The 17,186-nt window shown below is 36.5% G+C and overlaps 1 protein-coding gene across 1 annotated transcript in view; it reads right to left on the reverse strand.

Moving 5' to 3' along the window:
- Positions 1-4,439: 4,439 nt before the first annotated feature.
- LOC129764989 (tyrosine-protein phosphatase non-receptor type 61F) overlaps positions 4,440-17,186 on the reverse strand; it is a 66,567-nt gene continuing 53,820 nt past the window's right edge. The window contains exon 8 of the mRNA XM_055764706.1: positions 4,440-5,635. Within this exon, the coding sequence (XP_055620681.1) occupies positions 5,611-5,635 (25 nt within the window). The 3' untranslated portion in view covers positions 4,440-5,610. The remainder of the gene's footprint in view (positions 5,636-17,186) is intronic.

Raw genomic sequence — 17,186 nt, forward strand, 5'->3', positions numbered from 1 at the left:
AATGTCAAGATATTGATGCTCGAAAATCAAAAAAATCGAAAATCGGTTGTGTTCAGCTGCCATTATGTTCTCAAATGTCATCATATTGACAATAGTATTGACCTGTATGGTTCGTTTTATGAGTTAGCAACACCATCTCAGATAACAATGCAACGTTGTGGGTGTAAAAACATTGGTCATTTAAGCAACCTTGCATACTAGAAATCTTCAACAAAGAAATAGACTACTTTTTGAAAAGGGCCAAAGTTTTTTCTATTAATTTCAACAAAAAATTATAACCCAAAAGCTATAATACCTACAAAGTTCTGGTCAAAGGATGGAATGTCAGAAATTGTTTAAATTTTCATAAAAATACAAACAAACTGTTTTAAAGTTTACACTGAAATAAAAATATTTTTAAAATTGAAATTCTTTTCTCCCAAAAACGTATTTTTTTTAATTCTCAAATAAACTTCCTAACTCAAAAACTATAAGACTTACAAAATGTTGGTTGAAGAATTGAATGTAGGGAATTATTTATGGTTTTATTAAAAAATATAACATAACATCAAAATTGAAATGCATTTTCTGAAAACTAGAATTTTTTTAAATTTCGAAACAAATATATATAAATAGCCCAATTACCAACAAGTCATCCATACATCGAAATAAGCGCACTGATACAAAGAAAAAATTTTCTTAGCAACAATTTTTTTCATGTTCCCTTTATAATATTACTGCTAATATTTAACTTGTAACATTTTTATGAGTTATCGTGATTGTCATGTTCTACAAACTTTTCTCTATTTAAAAACATGCCAAGAACATGGCAAATGCGAAAATTTACACACAAAAATGTTACAAGTAAAATGTTATATTTTCAGGAGTCTTCATAAAAAATGCCATCTATTCCAGAAACTATAAAAGATAGAAAGTTGATGGCTTGGACAAATGTTCATATTTTAATAAGACGTAAAACTTTGTCGAATACATTATATCGCTTTCTTGACTTTAAACAAAATCAGGATTAGTTGTAATTTTTCATAGAAAACATGAAAATTTTTTGTTGGAATAACTTTTTCCCTGTAAAAGTGCCAAAATGGTATTTTAGTAATGGTAATTGATAATTTAAACAGATGTTATAGTTTTAAATTCTATATTTTTTAAATTTTTTCACCCTCGTCATTTTCTTTCGATTGAGTTCGGATTTTTGCCGCAGTGGTTAGAGCATCCTCCGTACTCTCCCGAGCTTAGCCCAACAGATTATCACTTGTTCAGGTCTATGCAAAATCGCATGATGAATTGAGAGTGAAGGTTTAAACAGGCGGTAATGGACTTCCTTAGGGAGTATTTCAGATATTTGCCATATTCATTCATCGCTAAGGGTGCTCATACACTGTTTGACCGAAGCCAAACATTTGACTCTTTTTGACAGATAAAATTTGGTCAACGTGTACTGATCAAATATATTCTACTCAAAATACGACAAGCAAATATTCAATTGTTGGATGCCTAAAATATTTTTTCAGTCTGTTCTTCGAACCTGTCGGTACATGGTTAGGTTACTTTGCATATTTCAGTCGATTTTTTCCATGTTCGGTGTTTGATATTGTTTACCACTGTTGAAAATTGAAGAGTGGCAAACAAAATAGTGATTGTACAAATATCAAATCAAACTTTATCTGTCAAAAATATCAAATATTTGACCTCTGGGCAAACAGTGTACGGCCACCTTAAGGGTATAGACTAACTAATGTTAAAGGATACGTTAAATAAAATAATGGAAAAGATGTGCCTTACGAAAGGTGGCGAGGATGCAGGATAAAATGAATATGGATTTCCGGAAAAAATAGCAAAGGAAATAAACACAACGGAAAACCCCACCGTTAAAATGGTTAAAGGGGAATTGGTCGGTGTTAAGTCAGAGGGGACCAAGTCGCAAAATTGAAAATTTCGAGTTATTGATTAAATTTGGTTGAGTATTATGTGAGCTACATACCACATATATCAGATTTGGAAAATCACGCATACAACAGGAATAACGGATCGAAATTGTTATGATTGATCAACGAAAATCCCTCATAGTATGCAGTCAGAGGACCATGTACCATTTACCATGGCGAAATGGCTCTATATCATGTGCAGACAGAGTGGACCATGTGGCAGTCATTTGTATATTGAATCTAAACAATATCCAAGCGCCGAATTCAAACCAACAAAACATTTTCTTGAAGCTAATAGGTACCTTGTCGAAATGTGCTTGAACCCGTCAGTGTGAATGATCGCAAAATGTACTATTTCAGAGTGCTAATAAGGCTATAGCGATGACAATGAATCCAAATTTGACGATTCTGTCTAAGATGATTGAAAATGGGAAGTTTATGCTTAACATGTTTGCCGAGCAATCCTATTCATGTCAGCAGTAGATGGCATAGACTATTATGCTGAACGCAAACAAATGTTTATTCAGTTCCAAACTCACAATCCTTCTCGCTCTAATTTTCATAGCAGAATGGCACACTTTGACTCACAACTGTTAATTGATTGAGAAATATTTCAAAATTGTTCAGTCATAGTGAGCCAACTCTTAAAAAATGCTTCATTTGGTTCAGTCAGAGTGGACTATGTACGTATAGGCAGCCAAATAACTGCCTTTTTGGCATGATACATGATGTTTTCTCACAACTATCGTACGTCAAAGTATTGCCAGAATGTAGTTAACATTTCTGAGAACATTATTTAAATGCAGTAATTAAATGCTTTGAAAATTGCAGAGCATTAAACTTTATGTTCGTTTTCTCGAAATCATAAAAATATCACATGGTCCGGTCTGACTTAACAACGACCAATTAGGACTCAGTTTAAATTTAAATTCTCTAGCATAAAGACACGTAAATAAAGTAACGCCTTTATTATTATATGGCAGGTAACCATGTGCCGAAAACCATATTCAAAAAAAATAAGGCAAATACTTGTCTATGATTAATTGATAAATAAAAAATATGGACTGCCGGTAAGTTTCTTCGTTTTTTTCAAAAATTAATGCTTTATTCTGCAGAAATGGTTACAAATTTATAATTTAAAGTAGCTAGTCACAACTTTTTCCCATCTTTCTGACAATTCAAGGACCTATTTGCGGAAATAATCGGCCGGTTTGTCGACTAACCACGAATCGATACAATTTTTGACTTCATAAAAAAAAAGGTAGTAATCGAATTTTATCGTGTCTGCTCGTATTGTGACCGTTTTTACTTCAGTGCACGGCTCAAACGTATCAATTGTCTTCGGTAGAGGTCTTCCGTAATGGTTTCATTTGGTTTTAGCAGATCATAGTACACCACACCCAGCTGGTCCCACCAAATAGACAGCATAACCTTCTGGCCGTGAATATTCCGCACAGCCGTCGATGTTGATGCATGGCCGGGTATGCACACGTTGCCCGACGTTTAGAATGGTCGTAATGGACCCACTTTTCATTGCCAGTAACGATTCGATGCAAAAAAATCCTTTCTTTTATGCCGTTGGAGCAGTTGTTCGCACGTGAAAAAACGGCGTTCGACGTCTCGTGGCTTCAATTCATACGGCACCCGATGTCTTATCTTTCGGATCATTCCCATTGCTTTCAAACGATCGGACATGGTTTGCTGAGCTACTCCAAGTGTATATGCAAGTTCTTGTTGCGTTTGTGACGGATCTTGATCGAGTAAAGCCTCCAACTTTTTTGACGGTCCGGAACGTTTTTCGTCTTCCAAGTCAAAATTACCACTTTTAAACCGTGCAAACCACGTCTGACACTTTCGCTCAGTTGGAGCATGGTCACCATAAACTTCCACCAAAATGCGATGACTTTTCGCAGCTTTTTTCTTCATATTGAAGTAATGAAGTAACACTCCCCGCAAAAACACTCTCGTTGGTACAAAATTCGACATCTTCAAAGTGGCAAAAAACTATGTTGTTTACGCTTCAACTTTTTGACATATACTGAAAAAGACGCGCAATGACAGTAGCGCTCCAACGAATGTCTGGAAATTTGATTCACTGGAATAATAATCAAGTTACGCCATCTGTTGTAAAACCGAAGAAACTTACCGGTTCATCTAATATGTTTATACAGGGTGTTCAAAAAGTTCGAATACAATTAAAAGTGTGTCAGAAAAATTAAAAATGCAAGATATTCATTTTTGCGTCAATGTTCATTGAGGCAATGTTTATTGAGAACCTTTACGACATATTAGCTGGGAGCACCAATCCCTCCGCCCCCCCTCCTCCTTGTACTGTATGACGATCCCGAGACATTTCTCAAATGAATTGCACGCGGAACGCATCTGGTTCATTCGCATCTCGTCCCAGATCTTGGAAATGCGCTTCTTAAATAGAGCTCACTTTATGTTCGCTCTGATTGGCCAGCATGTACGATCAAACATAAAAGTCTAGGGGATTAAAATCTGGGGAGCCGCTAAGTCTTATCGAGAAAACCAGTCAAATTTTTTTTATTTGGAAAATAAATCAGAATGAATTGAATCTTTTTCGGATGAAAGAATATTTTGGCTCAAGTTTTGAATTTGCACCGCTAAAATTTTAACTGAAACTAAAAACGCTTACCAAATTATTTGGAGGTTATCACATGGAGTTTCTTGGAATGTGTTCAGTCTCCTTAGGACATCCACAACGAATACCGCAGCCTCTTTTTTGTGTATTATTTATTCCGTAATTTCTACTCAATTGACCGTCTTCACGCACCTCTAGTAGACAGTGTAGCAAAATAATGCTTGTTGTTAAAAATTATACCTACGCCCATCAACTAACATGTTCACATTGAACAGAATGCCTAGAGAAAAATCAGTTAACCAACCAATACTATGAAAACGCCAAATCATCCTCAACAGAATGTAGCCCGGATATGTTCGCTAGCTTCGTGCAAACGAATTACTATCAACGATGTGTTCTAGAAGGTTAAGCCTTTCGATAAAACTAGCTGAAAATAATTCTAACAATTCTTTACAGAACCAGGTTGCAAGATGAACTTCATATTAAATGCAGATGGATATAGATTTAATAGAGGGAATACGAAGTTGTACCCCCCTTTATTAAATCTATATCCATCTGCTTGCCTCGGAAAATATATTGTAATATACTGTGCCAAAATTCTATCTTTTTTTTTCTTGAAGCAGCGCTATTAACGTTTATAGTTTGTGTGTTACAGTTTTATTCCTCTTGTCCTCTACAAAGTGTTATAAATAATGCAGTCTTTGATTTGTTTTAAGTTGGTTTGCTAGCAAAACTGATACCCCATTTTAATTTTTTTTCCTTGTGTTTGTGTTCTCTTTTATATGAGCATATATTGTATTAATTTTATGTTTCATATTCCTTGTGGTAATTATTGATTGGCCATCCGTTAACATTGAGTTTTCTTGTAGTTGAAAATCATCGTTGCTCGTTGCTACGTGTAAAATTTGTTCTGCGTTGGAACCGAGGATATCTTGTACTAGGGACTTACCCATTAACCTGGTGCAGAGGTAACAAATATGAACGTGTTTTTTGGGTGTTTGTGTGTGAGGGAGAGTGTATGTATGGGAATTGGCTGGTTTAGATATAACATATAAAGTAAATTTTCCATGGTATTTGCAAATATCATTTTTCCGTGTCTTGTTGTTTCCTGGAAGTAAATGAAAAAGAAAACAGGAGAGTTTGTTATAATGATTAAAGTTTTCTGTGCATTCGATTCATCGTGTGTCTGTGTGTATTTAGTCTGGAAAAACCATAAAATTCAATTAAACTAAAATTTATGAATAGTCTATTTGATGAGATAATCGAAATATATGGATAGTGGGGGCAGTGATCATCTGTTTGTAGTATAACTATCGACTGTAGATGTCGTATTAATAGTCACCCTATGTTTGGAGATTTTCATGATTTTTGAGTCACCCTGTACTTCAGAAATTCTGTCGTGTTCAAGGAATGCCTCGTGAAATTTAGTTTATTCAATCAGATATCTTGGACAGATCATCAATCTGGACGACTGTTCGCATATTCTAAGATAGCTGAGCAGATATTTTGTTCAATTTCATCGATTAATTCTCATAGAAATTACTTTGATGTTTGGGGACAAAGTGGCCAACGGCGGATAACGACTTACATTGTTCTGTTTACTAAAGATATACCATTCTACTCTTGTAGGGGTCTTGTTCGTGTCTTTGACCCCGAAAAAACATGCCACTCCAACAAAAACCAAGCCTAATTATGTGAAACGTTATGTGTTTCGTTTCGTTTGTTTTTGTATGTTATTTCAATTACGACTTCAGTTTAATAGATCAAGACCATTTCATACATGTACAACCAAAATTGACTTAGCTCATGTTCTGTCATCCCGATTTATTTCATTAAATGAGATTAAAAATAACAGAAAATATCATGATTCTCAAATACTGGTAAGTATTTGTATAACATATATGGTACAGCAATATAAGATTAATACGAGCGAACGAAACAAGAGACAGATAAGCTTTCCGCATACTTTGCCTCATAAACGGCCCAGACCGAGATAGATATAGCTCCCCTTTATGCTCTCCTTTTTATTCTTAGGAAACACGTTTCAACTTAATTTTATAATCAGGTGCAATATTATCACGCATTTACTCAACAGCCTCACTAGCGTGGTCGTGTAAAACAGCCTTGCATTGGTTCGATCCCCGTTGACGTTGTTTGGACTTTTTTTTGGGTGCAATCTCAAAAAAATGAAAAAAAAATAGAAAGAGATGTTTGCTTCCATACATACAAACATTTTAAAACGTTGGGGGACAGATGATTTTATTTGCCCATTTGACGCTTCAAGGCACGAAATGGCACGGTTTTTGCCGAAACTGAAATGCTTCCTGACAACGCTAGTTTGGGTGTACCTACTATTTCATTAATGATTCAAACAAACTTCGACGAAAAAAAGCATGAATCTATCCCATTTAGCATGATATGTGAGTGACCACATTGACATTACGCCAAAAAAATTTCGAATTTTCAACTTTTTATCTAATGATGAAAAATGTACTATTTTAAATTGCTGTATTTACCTTTCGTGTTCGGAATTAATTTCCCTTGAAGAGATTCTATTATCTTTCCACGCTAATAATATTTTGTTTATACCGAGTACCGCTACCCATTATTCACAGAAATTCCATATACGAGGGCGTTCCGATAAGTACTTAGCCTACAAAAAAAAAACAAAAATTTCGGAAAAGTGGCGATTTATTTCTCAACATAGTCTATTTTTAGCTCGATACACTTGACCCAGCGATGCTCCAACTTCTTTAATCCATCTGAAAAAAACGTTTTCTCGAGGTCTGCAAAGTAGGCCTCCGTGGCGGCGATGATCTCCTCATTCGATTCAAATTTCTGCCCGGCGAGTGACTTTTTCAAGTTTGGAAACAAAAAAAAAGTAGCACGGGGCCAAATCTTGAGAATACGGTGTATGGGGCAGTAGTTCGTAGTGCAATTCGACCAATTTGGCCGTGGTGACGGCGGAATTTCCTTTTTCTTCGATTTTTCTAAAATCCGCGGACACGCCAGCTTCAAAACAAAACTACAAATCCGATTCGGCTGAAATTTTGAGTAAAGTAGCCATTTACGAGAATGTACAACACAATAAGTAATCTCTTTTGCAATACTGACACCATCGGGCGAAGAGGTTAAATACTTATCGGACCGCCCTCGTACGTTTTTGAAAATAATCACTAGACACTCCAAATTTGTTTTGGAAAAATGTAAACTGAGATTCCTTGTTTTAGTGGCTGAGAGCAAACAAACGACCGCAAAGGGTTGAAAATGTATGTTATTTTGAACAACAATAAGTTGAGCTACGTTATTTTTCGATAAACGGGGATCGAAGCGGTATGTGGACGCTGGAAAAGGGCATATTCCTGACCACTGTGCCCCCACTTCCCCTATGTGCTCATGTACCTTGTTATGGCAGTTTTACACGAGCTTTCCATTCAAGCCAAAACTTCGAGTGATTTTAAAGAAATGTAACGCTGGACAAGGACAAGTATTGTGTAGCGGCGAGTGATACAGTTGAGAGACGCATGAGAAATAGAGAACGCGGTAAATTATATACCCAATACGGCAGTTACGCTCCACTGCCAGCATCGAAGTTTGTGGTTACTCCCTGCAGCAGCGTGTCTTCGGTTTAAACCGAAAATTCATTCATTTTAGAAACACTGTATTGGGCCACTCAACTTTTAGCAGTAGTCCATTTAGTGCCTTCAAAAAGTGGAGACCATCACATCGGTCTTTTTTTCAGAATCCAGCCGAGCGTAGCGCAATGCAGAGTGAACTACAATCTACAATTCGTAAACTATTGGAATGGTATCAAATGTATTAATAAGTTTTTGACTGTACATCATCATTGAAATAAAAGTTCACAGTTGTTTTTTAAATATTTCATATCGTTGTCAATGATCTGATCGCGCAAAAGACCACCAAAATATGCTTCTGTCTATCATCAAATCATATGCAATCATGGAAAGAAGTTCTTCACTCAAAATTTAGTTACATTTCTCCCTTCAATATTCGAACGATAGTCAATTTTGTGAGAATACGGGGAGTGTTGTAATAGTTCATAAATATTCTATAAAAGCACGAAATTCATTTTCAAGTTTGCAAAACGATCTTAATAAAATCAGCTGTCGTTCGAATACTAACAAATGCAGTACTGAGATTTTGAAAAAAAAGAGTGACTAGAATGGACGTTTCTGAGAAAGGACGCATTGAACCCGAAACAATCACGAATGAACAAGATCGAAGAAAAAGAGATGATATTAAGGTCAAACGTATACGAAAACTATACTTCGAAACATCGACTATAGTTGGATGTCGTGCGTCAAAATTAGAAGGAGTATTTTAGTTGATGATGGTTCTCCATATTTATGACCTGTGATGGTTTGAATTTATTTCTCAATGAAGAGGACACTAGTATCTTCATTGGATAGAAACTCGTGGTAGAGACGACGAAAGGTGAGATCCATGGTTAGTTGAAGCATAGGTGTAAGTATTGATGAAGGACATCATGTAAGGCAAGTCTCAGAATAAACGGCTCATTCCACAATGGTCCAGGAGATGCATTTAAGTCGAAATTAGCATTTAGAGCTTGAAAGTTATTCTCTAGACAAAAACTGTCTGAGACAAAGTTGATACTCACGATAGAGCGCTCGTTTTTATGTTGTCAAAAATAGGGTGACCAAAATTTTCGATGAAATAAAAAATCTAACTAGAGGTAGGGGTAAACATAGTTCGACAATGTTGCAGCTCCAATTATTTGAGACATCTTTGTAGAACAAAGTTTTTCTCTATCTCTTGAAATAACCGATATAGCGCCTTTTTTCTAAGTTACGTAAGGGTCACCATGAAAAAAAAAGTCTTTTTGCTCTAACTTTTATATTTCAAATTCTACATGCAAACTGTCTTCGAAAGACTTGTAGAACTTACTAATACAAACATTTTTCTATGCAGAACTTGTTGATATCTCAACTTTACTCAAATTTATTGATATTTCTTCCCAAAAAACACGCTCTTTTCATTTGTTTGTCATTCTTTCTGGGGCAAACATAAAAAATGTTTGTTGACGGAATTTGAAAGAGCAGATTTCACTCTATATAATATGTGATTTTCAAAACTATGTTATTTTTTGTGTTTGAGTAAATTAAAATTCAAATCATGAGTTTTTTGATGAAACCCCATCAACAACATTGAGCAGGATTAAGATACTGACATGTTCTGCATCGCAAAATGTTGGTATTGATAAGCTCTAAGAGTCGTTCGAAGACAATTTTGATGTAGAATTTTAAATATAAAAGTTAGAGTAAAAAACCCTGTTTTTTCATAGTTACCCTAATGCAATTCAAATAGAAAGCGCTAAAAACAACTTTGTGGGAGATATTTATTGTTTAGACAAAATCTGTCTTAGACAAAGATGTTACATATGATAGAGCACTCATTTTTATGTTATTAAAAATAGGGTGACCAAAATTGTCGATGAAATGAAAAATCTAACTTTCTTATCTTTATAGATAGAGATAAACGTAGTTCAACAATGTTGTAGCCCCAGTTATGTTGAACAACTTTGTAGAACAGAGCTTTTTCATGGTGACCCTAACGTAACATAGAAAAAAGGCGCAATATCGATTATTTTAAGAGATAAAGAAAAACTTTGTTCTACAAAGATGCCTCAAATAACTGGGACTACAACATTGTCGAACTATGTTTACCTCTATCTCTAAACAATTTTGGTCACCCTATTTTTGACAACATAAAAACAAGCACTCTATCATGAGTAACAACTTTGTGGAGGCGATCTGGCGTAGTGGTAACATCCATGCCTCTCACGCTAAAGGTCAAGAGTTCAATTCTCACTCCCGACATTATTCCAAAAATGAAAGTAAAAAGTGACGAACCAGCCAAACGAGTTGAAAGTCACTATAATACAGATATAAAAAAAGTAACAACTTTGTCTAAGACGGTTTTTGTCAAGAGAGTAACTGTCGAGCTCTTAATGCTAATTTCCACCTTAATGCATCTTCTGGACCATTGTGCATTGGTAAAACGTCAGATAGAAATCACACGGTGTTCGAAATTGCATTTTAACCAAAAACCGGAGCTTCAAATATTGAATTCTTCTTGGTTGTTGGCCATCAGTCATAAAAACAGTTTTTCTTATTTTTCATTCAATCTCTTGATTGCCCATTCTTATACATAGGTTCGCCATTCGGTTCAACATCTATCATAGCGTTCTACGAGCTTTTGGATACCCAAGCCGTGGACAACGACGATGTTGAATTAAAGAGACTTTAAACTTTTCAGTTCACTCGCCTCTAAAGCCGTGGACATTTCCCTCCTGTGTAGATAACCAATCTTGAACTGCTTTTTCCCTCGTCATCCTGTGGTGATATATTTGCTGCAGATTGATGGTTGTTCTGATCGCGGTTCGCCGTGATCATTTTCATCCACTAATTTGAGATCTCTCACACTTAAGCTGTTGTCACTCATCATATATGTCATCATACATCATATGAATTTTTCTTTAGGGTAAAAGCCACTGTTTTTTTAAATTTTGAACTGAGGTTACAGCAATAACGTATGCTTTAAAAGAGGACTAATTTCGGATGTTGATGGAAAAAAAACTACAAAAGATAATTCAATGGACCAAACCATTCTCAAATCCTTCGTTTATTAAGCCTTCTACATAAATACAGAACCTGAAAAGGAAGACCGATAGCAAGGTGGTCTCATCGTTCCGACCTCTGGCTCGGAAAGTCTGCCGTGTCTGAGCTGCATGCATTAACCCAGAAGAAGCAGCTATGGAAGGTGTTGGTGAGATTAATCTTTTCGGCGAAGCGTGACGTCGTGGTCATAATGGATGACGAGACCTAACGGACGCTGGATGTCCCCCGCCAAAGAGGTAAGCGATGACGTCTAATATACCTTCCACACCATGTTCCCGAAGAAGATCCTGATATACAGTACGAAGTTCCTGCCATAAGTTACCTCCTTCAAGAAATATCACGCGAAGAAGGATGCAGTCTTTTGACCGGACCAAGTTTCAGTCCATTATGTCATGCGATCACTGGAGAAAATGGACCGAATGACCATAAACGCTGTGCCGAACAACGCCAACCACCTCAACGTTCGCCAGCTGCGACGGATAGAACGTTTTTGGGCAAATCTCAAACGGATGATCTACTTGAAAAATGTCGTGTAGAAGCAGCTGATCGCCAAGGCCAAGAAAGAGCTGAGGAACATGCTGACATCCGTCTTTTCATTTGCCATGGTTGAAATTCATTAATATATTGAATTAAATTTTTCAGTTTTTTCGGTACGCTACACTCCGATTAGATCAGATGGCGGTAGCTGGATTGTGAGAACTTCCGTGCAATCGCGATTCTGAATGGTGTCTATAAAATTTTGTCTCGAGTCCCTTTTTGCCGTCTATCGCCAATAGTAAGTAGGTTTGGAGGAAGTTATCATCCCGAATTCATGCCAGGTTGCTCGACGACAGACCAGATTTTTACATTGCGGCAGATCCTCAAAAAAACCGCGAGTATCAAGTCCCTACGCACCACATCTTCGTCGACTTCGAAGCCGCATATAATACCATCTAACAACGATAGTTGTAGAGAATCACGGACGGATACGGCATTCCTCGACAGCTGACAAAACTGATTCAGGCAACGATGAACGGCGTGCGGTGCAGTCTGTGAATCTCAGACGATCTGTCGAAATCGTTTGAGACTTACAGGGGACGAGGCGATGAACTCCCCTGTCTGTTCTTCAACGTTCGCATCGATTCCGGTGGGGACAATAAGAGGGGCTCATGTAGCATTAACGACCTTTTCCACACACTTTCCCACGATCCCAATAAATTATCTATTTTCCCACGCACGGAGTTTCTCATTTCACACTTAGTGAAATGCAATTAATCAATACCCCAAAACTCACATCAAACCACACGTCATAAAGTATTAGTCATCCATCAGGCGCTTCACGAAATGAAGAATAACTTGCGCTAGGACACTTAGCAGAGTAGTAAAATTGCTCAAACTATAGGCTAATCAGATGCCAGCCAGTATTGAGACAGATTCTCCTTATACAGATATCAAGATTCCAACGCATTGACCTAAATGGCGCGGCAGAAAAGCGCGTAAATTCATGATATTTCTTTCAAATCTAAACTACATAAAGCAATAAGAATCAATAGTTATTAGGTACTTTGAAAAACAATTACTCTGAATATAACAGTAAAAAACATCATGTTTTCGATCAGCCACCCTTGGTTGACGTAAGACATGGCGTTCCATCCAGTTGTAGGCAGGTATGGGCAAAATCGCATCGAAATTCGTTCAACAACACTTATCCACAGATAAAACTCTCCCTTCTATTCTCCGTTTATGCCTCACTTTATTTGAGACGGAAAACGTTCACCTATCATGTTCGCAAAGTTCATTCTCGATTATAACGGAAAAATACTGTCTCGATTCCGCTCATCTATTCTCAGAGAATTTTGCATTCCCTCATTTGCCTCTCGGAATGACGTTAGATGGTGATAGAATCAAACTGGAAACATTTGCTTGAGCCAGCGAGTGTCTCTGTAAAATCATTCGTTTTTCACTCAAATAGCAATCATTGAGCCTCGATCGCGGCATAAAATATGGGTAGATAGTTGAAATCGAGTTGTTTCCGGTGCACTATTGCAATGACTTTTTTTTGTTTCTAGTATGAAGCGATCTAAGCCAACACAAAAGACCATATTAACGCAAGTTATTGGTGAGCGGGAAGGTAGATTCAAGTGCACTTGAATGCTGACAAGGAAAAGAGTACAAGGGAAAATAAAATCATGCATACAAGCAGATTCAGTCTTTTTTGACTCACTAGTTATTTTGTTTCGTGCGATCCTTCCAAAGGAGTATTCGTTCATTGTATGTTGTTTTCCACTCTTTGTTTTGTTATGTTCACTCTCAGTCTCACGATTGCTTGCTGCATTCTTTTCGCCATGATTATTCCAAGCAGATACAAGAGTGATTTATAATTAGGTGTGGAGAAATGAGCGAATGAACTTTTCCATGCTTGGTTGTAGGACAACGTATTGATCCTCAGAGACCTTTAGCCGGGAAGCACTTGGTTCTTCGAAATACCGATATACACTGCGGTATTGATCAAGCATCAACGAAAACAGGCGGAAAACAATGAAAGCAGTCCAAACATTATGACACCAGCCGAATGTGTAGGTTGAAACTCAAACTTCTATTTCTCCGTAACATCCTCAAATTTTATTGGTGAAATGAACCGATCTGTGTGACTACTGGACACAGTATCAATGCTGAACAGTTTTTCGACGTATGCTTAGGAGTTACATGAAATACATTTGAAGACATTTGGGTTAAAACTCCTAAACATAACATGGGTAACTCCTAAACATATATTTTTAGCATAATGATGTATTAGAGGGTCTCCGTAGCCACATTGGTTGCGCGTTCGCTTAGTAAGCGATTGATCGTGAGTTCACAACTAAGGGCCCCCATTGACCATCCTTGTGTTGTGACAGAATAACTACGTCCACGCAACAATCATCAGCGATGGAGATCGATCCACGGTCGAAATAAGGTCGATTCATCCATACAATTGCTCTGCTCTGCAAGACACATCGGGCTGCTGTTCTATCAATAACTCAACAATGATCATATCAACTACCTCCGTTGTCCGGTGGTCTACTGTGTAAATGTACCATAAGCAATGGTATAGAAGGGAATACTCTTACCCCGAAAAATGACAACTGTGTAATGTGCTAATTATAGATATGATAAACATGTGACATGTACACTATTAAAATTCGGCTCTGATACAGCTAAAATGCTTATGAGCCTAAAAAATAAACAAATGAGATAAAAAAAATAGTGATGTATTCGGAAAAGTGGTTGAAAATTATAATCAAATTCATAAAATTTCATGAACATGACGGTATAACACGACAAACATATTAAAAGAGCCTATTCACTATAAAAAGACAATAAATTAGAAATATTTTTTTTAAATATCTCCAGAATGGCTGCATTTAGAAGGAGATTGATAATGGGCTTTTTTATTTTAAATCACATCAGGATTCATAATTTGTGATTTGTGATAAAAATGTGACACTAAATTCGCCAAAAATTGTTTTACCTTCTTCGACTCATTTTTGAAAGTTTCTACATGACTTCTATTCTATATGAAAAAATAAAAAAAAATAAAAAAATACATATTTTAGATATTGCAAATTAAAGTTTTTTTTGTAAATAGAAAAAATTCTAATTTTTTTTCTCAGTCATTTTTTTATCATTTTAACATCAATACTTTATAACTCTTTCTAAGACACTATCTCAGTATGACTCATAGTTTTTGGGATATAAATTATCGAAGTTTTCTCTTGCCAAAACCGATACGCCCTTTTCAAAAGTTACACTTGAGACAAAAAATTCCCAATTGCTGTGGAAAACTCATATTTCCTCCAACCAAAACGGAAAACAAACTTTCATTCGAATCAAAAATACTCATGTTTTGCTATTTTTCGATTTCATTTGGAATTGCTCGTACGTGAAAACTGCAGACCTCCATTTCCCGGCTTTCGCTTGTTAGGACCATCCTGTAGATGCTTCTAATTGTGATAAAATTTGGCCAAATGACACCTTAACAATATCTTGGGCGCCATCTGAGCGAGCAGTAAATTCGCAATCAATTCTTTGGCGTACATGTACACGAATTAACCCAATATTGAGGTTTAAGATAGCTGGTTGAAATGTGCTGATCATCACAAGGCAGAGGAAAATAAATCATACTTCGTGGAGTGTATTAACCGGGAAATTTCAAACATGCCTCCGAGTCAGGTCTGCCCAGAGTTATAAATGTTCATCAGAAACAAAGCGATACAAAGAATCAACTTTCCAAGCTGGCAGTTCATGCACTCCGTGGATAGAATAACTGACTCTTGTTGAATACTTCTTGAAGACTCACCTCCTTGACCAGTATATGTCCATCCGAAGCGGTAAACTTTGCACCTGTTCATAGTGGAACTCAACAATTCTAGACTCTACCGGGCAACGTTCAGGTAGCGCTCGAGGTACCGATCAAGGGCCATCTCTGTGCTCCTTATTTATCAATGACTAGCTGACCCGGCAAACTACGTCTCGCCCAAAATTTATTTTTCGTTATCACATTAACGTTTTCTTACTAAGCGCACATTCGTGGGTCCAATCGCAAAACTGTTCATTGATTGATCTTCTAGTCTACCCTTTAAAATTACCTTTTACTATAAAATTCCTAGTACTTCTACCAAAACTCGTCAATATAATAATAGCAGAATGTTTTCAGACACAATTCTTTTTCATTATTTTTCAACCACTTGCAAATGTTTCTTTGTTACATGGAATGTTTGATACAGAAAATATGATAGAATAAAGACAGCCCTAAATCGGACAAATCCTTTCTCGAGTTCTGCTCTCATCAACACATTCGGCTATTCATTTTTATTTATATATTCATGCCAAATTTGGCTCGATTTGCTTGATTAGTTATGAAGTTTCATTTGTATGGCAGCCTCCTCTTAGAGAGGGGGGAGGAGTGTCGAACCACCATATAAACGTTTATCGATCCCTGAAACCTCTATATGCCAAGTTTGATTCCATTTGATTGAATAATTCTCGAATTATTCAGACCTCTTAAACCACCTTAGAAACGTTTATTGCCTCCTTAAACCTCCACATGCCAAATATTGTTCTGTTTGCTTGATTAGTTCTTCAGTTAAGCAGAGATTTATGCTTCATTGGTATGACCTCCTTCATTGCCTCCTAAAACCTGCACATTCCAAATTTGGTTTCGTTTGCTTGATTAATTCCCGACAAATGCAGATTCTATAATTGTTTATGTCGATGACTTCAAGAAAATTGGCACGTGAAGTTGATCGACGATTGCCACATGTTGCAAATATGACCGACGAAAGCAGTTGAATTTGGTTCGCACTTTTGGAAATTAAATTATACGTTAAGGAGTTAACCAACTACCACAGTGGCTGAAACAGTGACTTAGATACATGTCGGAGTCACGCTTCATAGCAAAAACAAATATTCTCATTTCCTGGTTTCGAAAGATGAGTGTATCAAGAAATTTTGGAATTTGGAAACCACTGCTTGTACTGTGCCTTCAAAATAGCTTATTTACCATGGAATTCCACGAGAAAACGAAGACTCGCAGTTATATATTTCACTGCAAAACTTCACGTAAACACTGGTTTCTAACTGATTTTATAAATGAAACGATTTATAAATTAGGCTTCGAATAATCAACATCAAACAATTTGTCAAATTTGTGGTTGATCAGAACCTGTTTTGTGGGTCAAAGTTATAGCTGAAAACTGATAAAACTCAAACAAATTTTGAACCATTTCGATTGAAAATTATGCGTTTGATCCCTTAATACGGCATAATGAAAAAAACATGATACTCATCAAATGAATTATTCCTGTTATTGCGTCAAAATACCAGCTCTAAGTGAGATTATATTTATTCCATTTTGGAACCTACCCTGCAAACATTAAATCGTATAACTAGCGTATATACAGCATCATATATCCCATATCTTGGATGGTGTATGATGCGCCTAACTGGCATAACTATACAAAAGTGGAACCGATTTACAAA

This window comes from Toxorhynchites rutilus, chromosome 2, assembly GCF_029784135.1.
Source record: "Toxorhynchites rutilus septentrionalis strain SRP chromosome 2, ASM2978413v1, whole genome shotgun sequence".
Lineage (NCBI taxonomy): Eukaryota > Metazoa > Arthropoda > Insecta > Diptera > Culicidae > Toxorhynchites > Toxorhynchites rutilus.